The sequence below is a fragment of the Lactuca saligna genome, chromosome 5 (genome assembly GCF_052625555.1).
Source record: "Lactuca saligna cultivar CGN05327 chromosome 5, ASM5262555v1, whole genome shotgun sequence".
Classification (NCBI taxonomy): Eukaryota; Viridiplantae; Streptophyta; class Magnoliopsida; order Asterales; family Asteraceae; genus Lactuca; species Lactuca saligna.
In genome coordinates, this window is record NC_136421.1 from 304,794,517 (window position 1) to 304,805,131 (window position 10,615).

General features: G+C 32.5%; 1 protein-coding gene across 1 annotated transcript; it reads left to right on the forward strand.

The window, feature by feature from the left end:
- The first annotated feature begins 1,281 nt into the window (after positions 1-1,281).
- On the forward strand, positions 1,282-3,167 carry LOC145046991 (protein FAR1-RELATED SEQUENCE 12-like). Its single transcript, XM_078995245.1, has 4 exons — positions 1,282-1,723; positions 1,804-2,053; positions 2,147-2,694; positions 2,782-3,167. Exons 1-4 carry the CDS (start codon positions 1,298-1,300, stop codon positions 2,950-2,952), a joined length of 1,395 nt encoding a protein of 464 aa, XP_078851371.1. The 5' UTR covers positions 1,282-1,297; the 3' UTR covers positions 2,953-3,167.
- The last annotated feature ends 7,448 nt before the right edge of the window (positions 3,168-10,615 follow it).

Below are 10,615 nucleotides of genomic sequence, written 5' to 3' on the forward strand. Positions count from 1 at the left end.
TGAAGAGTTGGAGCCTGATAGTGTGTCACCTGAAATGAATAGAAAGAAACCTTGTAGGAGAGAAGCAGGCTCATGTAGTAGAAAGCTTGATCTAAACAAGTCTATGAACCCTGATTATGAGCAGTCACAAGTGTTAGATGTTGATGAAGGCCATGATTACTCAAAGAGTATTGTACCATTTATAAGGTCACAAGGTAAACAAAGTCATGTCATTCAAAAGGAAGTGGTGAATCATGAAATTGAAACTCAAGAAGAAGTGATCACTAGTGCAGTTGAAATTGAAGAACAATTGGGAACTTACCATGTACAGGAACCAAGCTGCCAAGCTGATAATGGAGCTAATACTACAACAGTTGATGACTATGAACCATTTGTAGAGGATTACTCACTTTATGCTGATTATGATGCTGAGTTTAATGTTCAAACTTCATTTGAAAAACAACCAGAAGTGGATTATCTAGAGGGTATGGTGAGTGATGATAGTGGAGATGCTTTCTACTCTGAGAGTGGCCATGGTTCTGAGGATAGTGGAGATGATTCTGATGACAGTGAATACAATATGGATGAGTCTAACATACAATTTGATGTAGATGTAGACATGAGTGAATTCCATAATGTTGTTGATGTAGATGAACATGGAATCTTGAACAATCATTCAAAAGATGATGGGATTGGAGTGGTTGACTTTGATAATGAGTTGGAAGTTATTGCCACTGATGATTATCAATTTGCAGGATTTCATGAAGATGATAGGAAGAGACTGCTAAAAGAGTTGAGTAAGTCAAGTACATGCTCACTTGGAGAGGTTCATGTTAAACCATTTCAGATTGGTCAGGTCTTCAAAACCAAGGTTGATGTTAAAAACTACATGAACTCACATGCTGTAGCAACAAGGAGGTCTTTATACCTAGCCAAAAATGACAAAATCCGGATTAGGGTGAAATGTAAAGGTGTTGTAAGTAAGCCTTCTACAGGAGTTGATAGTGGTGGGCCCTCAACCAGAAGTAGGGCAAAGTGCAAGGGTAAAGATGTAATTGCCAATAAAGGTACATGTCCATGGGCAGTCCAAATATCGAGGGCTAATGAAAATCAGGATTGGTTGGTGAAAACAGTACAGGATGAGCATAAATGTTTGCAAACAAGGGCGGTTAAAGCTTGCACTTCCAGATACGTAGCAAACTTAATTGTTCAACAAATACAGAGTAACCCTAAAATTCCAGTGAAAGCTTTACACGAAGAGTTGTGCAAGAAACTGGAGGTAGGAATGTCATTGTAAAAGGTCGCTAGGGCAAAGTCAATGGCTGAGCGTATCATTAGTGGGGACTACCAAGTACAGTATGGATTTTTGAGGGATTATGTGTTGGAGCTACTCAACACTAATCCTGGTACAACAGTTAGGATTGATGTGTATCCAGAAACCTCCCTGTCTGTTACCACAAGAACTTTTAGAAGAATATATGTCTGTTTAGGTGCATTGAAGTTAGGATTCAAATCTGGATTAAGAGATTTTCTAGGTCTGGATGGTACTTTCATGAAGGGCCCTTACCCTGGGCAAGTGTTAACTGCTGTAGGGTTGGACTCAAACAATGGCATATACCCTGTAGCATATGCAGTGGTAGAGACAGAATCAACAAGTAGCTGGACCTGGTTCTTGGAACTGTTAGGAGAAGATCTGGATCTGGGACCAAATTCAAACTTTACCTTCATTTCAGATAGACAAAAGGTGTGTACCACCTAACTTTTTTATTACCTTTACTAAATACATTTGGTTAACTAATGTTGATTACATTGACTTTTGTTTAGGGAATAATACCAGCAATGGAGAAAGTATTCCCTAGTGCAGAACACAGGTTCTGTTTGAGGCATATCCAGGAAAACATGAAGAAGCAATGGAAAGGAAAAGACTTAAGTGACCAGCTTTGGGAGTGTGGTAGAGCAACAACAGTCAATCATTTTAACAGAGCAATGGATGAGTTGAAGGAGATCAATGCAGAGGCTCATGCTTGGGTGTCTAAGATCCCAACAAACACTTGGGCTAAATCTCACTTTAGTGGTAAGTTTCTAGAAATTTATTGAGAATTGTTAATCTTCCCTTTTGTGTGTTTACTATATGTGTAATTGTCTTCTGTTAATATATATTATTCAGGAAGGGCACATACTGATTGTTTGTTGAATAACCTTTGTGAGGTATTCAATTCAAAGCTAGATGAAGGTAGGGATAAACCTATTATCACTTGCTTAGAGTATATTAGAGAGTATCTCATGAAGAGGTTATGTGTGGTGCAAAAGGAAATAGATAAGTGTGAAGGACTTCTAACCCCTACTGCAACTACACTGTTTGAAAAGATTAAGGCTGATGCATCAAAGTATGTGGCTAAATACAATGGGGTAGGGAAGTACCAAGTGGCAAGCACATGGCAAGACCAATATGTGGTAAATTTGAATGATCACAGTTGCAGTTGTAGGTTTTGGGAGATTACAGGTTTCCCATGTAGACATGATGTTTGTGCTATATGGGACAAAATTGAAAATGGTGAAAATGCCCCACATGTTGATGAATGGGTCCATCCTTGCTATAGGTTATCAACATGGAAAGCCATGTATTTCAACAAAATTGATCCATTGAATGGACGTACAATGTGGCCTAAAAGTGACTTCCCATTCACTTTACTTCCACCAAAACATAAGACACAGGTTTGTATTTAAAGTACACAAAATATATAGTATACATGTGAACATGGAATGAATTCAATTTTAACTATAGTATATCAACATGTGTAGGTTGGGAGGCCTAAGAAGAAGAGAAGAAGGGGTGTTGATGAGCCAAACAGCCAAGCTGGTAGATTGAGCAGGAAATATTTGGCAGTCACTTGTTCAAAGTGTCATAACAAAGGGCACAATTCCAGAACATGTAAAGGGCAGGGAGGCAGTGGTGAAGTTGGAGGAGGCTGAAAATTGACTTTTTAGTGGTTATTAGGATGTTGGTGTTGTAGGTATTTAGAAACTTATTTAATGTGTACTTGTTTGAAGATGTGTTAAGAACTTGAAAACTTTGCATGTAATGGTGTGTATGCACTTTTTGGATCATGGTTGTGTTAAGAACTTTATAACTTTGAATGTAATGGTGTGTATGCACTTTTTGGTGATGAATTAATATGTTTTGTGTACTACCCTTCACTTCACAGATCAATTAATAACAATGTACATTTCAATTGCAAATGAAAACCATCTTCAAGATGCAATTACAATACACTTAACAATTACATTTCAAAAACATTCAAGAAATTGAACAATGAACTATAACAAACTACATTCCATTACCATTACCATTACCACTGCATTACACATTAATCTGATACATAAACCAAATACAACACCACCAATTCCAAAACCACCTACATAAACTGAAAGCAAAAAAACCCCTATCCGATTAAAATTAAAAAAAAAAACCCTGCAATGGTTACAAACCAAAAACCAAAACTCCATTACCATCCAAACCTTCAGAAGATATTTAGAGATTAAAATAATACCAAAAAAAAAAACCCATGAACAAAACAACATCAGCTGGTAGTTCCACAATTTTGCAGTTACAATGGCGACCCTCTCCTCCAATCGATTCATTGATCTTATCAAACCTGGAATCACCACCAATGCCCTAGCACACATAGGGGGATCAGACCATCGAATGAAACCACATCTTTTACAGTTCCAAAATTGCCTTCCAGGGTTACGATCCGTCCATGAAGTGATCTTCGTTGCTTCATTCCCACATCTGCAAGTCACCATCTTTGAATCAGAAGCGATTGGATGTCGTGAAGGGTGCAACGGTCGAGCAACAGTGGAAAGGAGGAGAGATGATCGACTGATGAAGCTAAAGGATTTGCCCAAAAATCGGACATGCAATTTCTTTTAAAGAGAGGAGGTTACAACTGAAATGACGAAATTACCCCTGCAATATTTTATTAAAAAATGAGTTAACGGTGAAATGCTAACGGAGTGAGCCGGAGGGACCATTTGTTAAAAGTTTTGAAACCACAGGGACCATCTGTGAGGTTTTTTGAACTTAGGGACTAAACTTGATATTTCTGGAAACCACAGGGACCATTTTTGAAGTTTTGTCATATATATATATATATATATATATATATATATATATATATATATATATATATATAACATAATGTATTTGTACTTTGTTTTTCGTAGCGTTGCGTCTTAGTCGAAACCTCGTATGTATTTGTTTCACAGATTAGGAAATAAAGCTATTTCATAAATCTAACATTTTGTATAACAAGTAATAAAACATTTTTAACTATTTTGTATTTTAACACAAGTTCTATTTTGTTTTAACTTGTATCCCCCCCCCCCTAAAACATTGAAAAATCTCGAAAAATATGGGGCTATGAACTCACCTCGAGTGTGTTCTTGGATGGATAACAAAGTGATGGTGATGATCTTCAAGTTAGAACACTTGAATGTGATTGGAACCTAATAGTTTTTTACACACAATAGTGTGTGTAAATTAGATGGACTAATTTTGCAAAGTAGGATATTTTTGTGTAGCCTACATAACAGCAAACATGATGCTCAAGGCCATTTTTTTTTGGGGGGGGGGGGGGGGTGGGGGGGGGGGGTGTTGAGGCGGAGTGGGTATCTAGCCCAATTTTTTTAGGGGCCCACTTTTTTATACTATAATCAGGAATCAGGCTAAAGCTTAAGGTGATTCTTTAAAATCTTTGCAAAAACATGGTATAAATAAAACATTTTTTAAAGTAGGATACTTTTGCGTAGCCTATAGAAAATCAAACACAATGCTCAAGGCCAGTTTTGAAAGGGGGGGGGGGGGGGGGAGTGAGCATCTGGCCCAATTTTTTAGGGACCCACTTTTTATACTATATTTAGGATTCAAGCCAAAGCTTAAGCGATAGTCCATATCCACTCCTACTAATCGAGTGGTCCACCACACACCTAATCGATTGGTCCACCACGCACAACAAGGTAGAAGCGACAACGGATCACCTGTTGAACATACACGAGCACTCGATTATTCATTCAGTCGATAACCTCTAATTCTATGAATAATCACTTAATCAACATCTCGGGTTCTCAATCTCAATAGTCAGTGACACTACATAAGGTTAAAGTTTTTTAATTTCCTTTTTGTTCCACTTAGCAGATTATGTTTATCAAAAACTGAATATTAAATCAGAAATCATAAATTTTGAATGTTGAATTAGAGTATACAGATTATTAGAAATTAGAATGTTGAATCAGATTATGGTTTCTAAATGTTGAATCAGATTATAGATTATCATAAACTAAATGTTGAAATTAGATTATAGACTATGTTTAATTGAATCAAAATTTTGAATGTTGAACGTAAATTAGATTATTAGAAATCAAAATATGTTAATTGTTTATCAGAAACTAAAATCAAATTATCAGATTAGGTTTATTGTTTACTTATTTATCAGAAATCAGTTAATCGGATTTACAAAGAGTTTATTTTTACCCTAATTACATATTAATATATTATATATAAATCTATTTATTAAAATAATGAATTAAAACTTATATATTATTTCAAACAAATTATTAAATTAATTAAAAACAAAAATACACTATAAAACTAACACGAAATTAAACTAAAAAATAAAAATGAAACTCCAAAAATACTCGGAATTAATAATTCTAAGTATGAATTGTCTTCGATACAAATGAATCCAAAGCAAAAAATTGTATCATTCTTCATCATAAACAATAACAAATAAATAACTACATGAACTATCAAATCAATTCTATTCAAAATAAAATTTTACATTATAAATTTGATTACCATTAATTAATTTCGTCCTTACATCACCATTTATTCTAATAATAAAGATTTTTTTGTCACGTTTCATACTTTCGTTCATTTTGTCACATGTAACTTTGTGGTTCTTTAAAAAAAAATTCACATGACATTTTATGGTTTTGTTTTTCATTTTACTAAGTTCTACATAATATTTATATGTAATAATTGTAATAAATATTAGAATAAAAGGATATCAATTTTATTAATGCTTTCCTTTCAATTCTAAAATTCCTAAATTAGTTTGATGACATAATTTACTATAATTCACTAATTACCTATGACATGATAAAATTCATTTTTGACTTTAATTTTATGTTATTTACAAATTACAAACAATTCCTGAACAATTAATTTAATGACATAATTTACTATAAATTATATCGAGCTATAACATGTTAACTTTTTTACATTTTAAGAGTTGTAAACTACCTTAATAATTTAATATTAACATGCTTTTTAGTGTGGTTTTACTTTAGATTACCTGCATCGCTCCAAATGGAAACAAACTATTAGCTTTAGATATAAATAAAATGGAAAAAGGTTAAATGTCGTTTAAAAATACTAGTTTCCAAATTTTTGTATTTAAAAAAGGATATTGAGTAAACTAACCATTATAAATGAGCATTTAAAAAAAAATCATTTTTCGGTTTTTGAAGAATGACCGATTACTCCCGAATGTCCCATTCTGGATTTGATCTTCAAACTTCGAAGTTCTTTTTTGTTTTTTCGATAGAAATCTATCTGTTTATATCCGAAATGTTCATTTTAAAGTGGTAATGCCATAATTTTTCAATATAATGTCTGATTTCATGCTGCTAATATTGTATATAGTTTACATTACTATATTTGTTTTAATTTTTGACAAATTTAAGTAAGAAATGAAAATTTTGCTGCAAATTCTAGAACTGTTCATTAGATTTAAGATTTGTTTTTGAAATTCTGGAGTTTTTGAGACAACAATGTTCACTTATGGGTAGTTATATGTTGAATTGTTTAGAGTTAAAAGTAGAAATGAATTAAAAATATTAATTTTAGATAATGACAGTAATTTAAAATATATATTCTTAAATTTAAATATTATTTTATTATTAGTAGATTTTTAAAATGATTATTATAATACGCTTATTTGTTAAATTCATAACATAAATCATATTATTAAATTAACTTATAAAAAATATATCCAAATACTAGTTTTCAAAATAGTTAAAAATGTTTAAATGTTATAAATATAGAATGAAAAGTCAAATTAAATAAAAAAGATTAAAAAAAACTATTTTTGTTATAATTCAATTTTTTTTCCAAAGAAATGGTTTTTAATTAATTAATAGAAAGAGTAACATTGTGTTAACTTACAACCAATGGTTTATACATCAATTAACCATCATGATCGAAATTAAAAAATATATCCAAATACTAGTTTTCAAAATAGTTAAAAATGTTTAAATGTTATAAATATAGAATGAAAAGTCAAATTAAATAAAAAAGATTAAAAAAAAACTATTTTTGTTATAATTCAATTTTTTTTCCAAAGAAATGGTTTTTAATTAATTAATAGAAAGAGTAACATTGTGTTAACTTACAACCAATGGTTTATACATCAATTAACCATCATGATCGAAATTAATATATATATATATATATATATATATATATATATATATATATATATATATATATATATATATATATATATATATATATATATATTAGATAAGTAATTTCTAAATAAACATTGACAACGTTAAATTGTAATATTAAATCGTTAACCATGTTTAGTTTTAGTTAAAGACAAATCGTGAGTAGATGCCATTGAATTATATGACTATATTATCTACGTATAATTTATGGTATATGATAATAATTTCTCTTATTACTTAATTGAACTATTCACTTATTTATCATTCTGATCATATTTATTTCGAATTTTTATTTTAAAAATGTTTAATCTTTAGACTTTCATATATAACTTTTTGTTTTAATGAATTCCTCTCATCAAATGTATTCTCGGTAGCATCTTTAATTTTGAGACTCTACTTCATCACTTAAGCATAAGGTACCTTTTCAACCGGTTACCACCGAGCATATATGTATGTTGGCTTACCCATTCGATCTCTTTCAACCGGTTACCACCTAGCATATATGGATGCTAGTCTACTCATTCGGTCTCTTTCAACTGGTTACGGGGTCTATTTCACCCTTACCACTACCACAGAATATTCTAGCATATAAGCACATAAATTACATACTGCCTAGCATATCTGAGTGCTGGCCTACCTATTCGGTCTCTTTCGACCGATTACACGATCTACTTCACCCCTACCACTACTATGTAATAACATAGCATAAACGTACATAAATCTCAACATATAATGGCATACCATACAATTATCACAAAGACAATCATCTCTACTGTAAACAACTACTAGTGGGCTCACCTCGAAAACTGGAAGTAGCTGAACAATCTCCGGCTCCAAATATCAATCTAACTCAATCCCCTACACATAAAAGATTTCCTTAATTACCCTCTCCGAATATCAACCTAACTCAATCCCCTACACATAAAATATTTCCTTAATTACCCTTTCATATTCATAACTGTAACAACCCGAAATTTCTATCTTAGATAGTCATTCAATTCAATAGAAAGTCAGACTCGTTTCTGCTACCTTTTGGTGTTGTAAAGGGTCTAATTGAGTGTTCAAAGCCTAGTACATTTAAGGATTTGATATTATGAAGTATTTACTAGAGTTCATGGTGCAACATTCAAGCCGGAAAACTCCATCATTTGGAGTTTACGGCCGTAAACTCTTGTTTGGCCGTGAACTCCACCCTTAGATATGATATTTCCTCATTTTTTCTTCACTTCTCACACTTCCAAGTCAAGAACACACATCTATCTCTCAAGTATCATCAAGATCTTCATCATTTCTCTTCAAAAATGTAAGTGATTCATCCTTTTCCTAGTTAATCTTCTTAACCTTATGAATCCTTTGAATCACATCTGCAAATTTCACACTTTTGTCTTTACCGGGGCTTTGGCCTCTTTCCCAAATTTCACACTTTTGGTTTATATCTTCAAGATCATAATCTTTCACTAAGAACACCAAGAACACACACTTGTTCTTAGTGACTGTGAACACCCTTTCTAGCTTCCAAATCGTAAGTCTCTTTTCCAAATACTTGATATTCAATAGAAGCTCTTGATTAGCATACAAGAAACAACCTTTTTGACATGAACATCAAGAGTTTACGGCCGTAAACCCTTGCATGGATGTAAACCCTCCTAGATTTATGTCATGGCTGTAAAACTCTAGCTACTTCATGTGTTGACCGTAAACTCTCTGGTCGTAAACACACCTAGGGTCGTAAACACTCGTAAGTGTGACCGTGAACTCCCTTTTGTCAATCATATGTGATTGATACAATCTATTATGAGTGATTCCTAGTTCCTAAGGGTGTTTTCCATACATCATTAGTTGTTATATACACTACTTATATACATATATGTGTCAATATATGCTTAATACGATCCGTTTGTGCTCGAGGCTTCACTTGACACTTAGCATCCTATATCAATTCTTCCTTTCAGACCACTCACTGCAGGTGAGTTCATACCCCTTCAATCAACATTTTACATGTTTTTAATGCTTTTAGAGGGGGGGGGGGGAGGAGGAATACAAGTTGAAACACAATAGAATTGTGTTGAGCTTTACATTTGAATTCTAACAAACATAAGGACTTTACTGTTTTCAAATACTGTTAAACTTCATTTTCAAATTCCTTTATTTTAAACTACTTATAAAACCATTTTTCTTTCAAAAACATATTCATATAGATATTTAAGTATAAATATATTTTAATGGACTTAGGACTAATGTTAACAACCTTGACTCTTGTTCCTTGTTTAATTGTGGGCGTAGGGTAGGTTTCATTATTTTGATTGTCAATTAACTTATACTTATACTTACTAAATACTTACATGAATAGTTAAACCTCATTATGATCTTGACTTTGACTTTGACCATGATCATCAACAAGGCTGTCACAGAAGAGTTGGGAAGTTGTTTCCCAGGCAAAACTTGTAACAAGAGAGAGTTTTTCTAAAACTTGAATGGAAAGATCTCGGGTAGGGTCGTGAGTTTTTTGCCTCTGCCCAAATGATTGTCTTTTGATGTGGTTACTGTATCAAGTATGTTTTGATTCTTATCAGAGAAAAAGCCTCTAAATGAAGATGAATGCAAGAGAGAGATGTTGGAAGCTCCAATGAAGACCAAGTTCTTTTGAAGAGGATCTTGAAAGTTATTCACAGGAAATACATTTGTGTCTTTTGATGATCTGAAACAAAAACAAGAATAATTTTTAAGCATATCAGATATCACACGCAACTTTTTTTAAGGAAAGAGATGAATTTTCTTGGGGTTTTAATAATGCAGCTTGAACATGAAAATGAGAGAGATGAAGAAGACACAGGCAAAACGGTCCATGTTGAAATATTTAATATCTGTGTTGTTAAAGTTGAAAACACATGGATCAAAAACTCTATGGAACCATGAAACAAGTACCAAAATTTCAAAAAATATTCTTTTTCTAGAGAATCTTTTCAAGGATTATTAGGATATAGTTATTATGCTATTTAAATGTATGACAGATAATTTTTAAAAAAAATTGATAAATTTTGTTGGGGGTAAGTTATGCTCCTTGAACATGGAAATGGAATGAGAAACTCAGCATATGGGCTGTTAAAGTTGAGAACAAGAGACC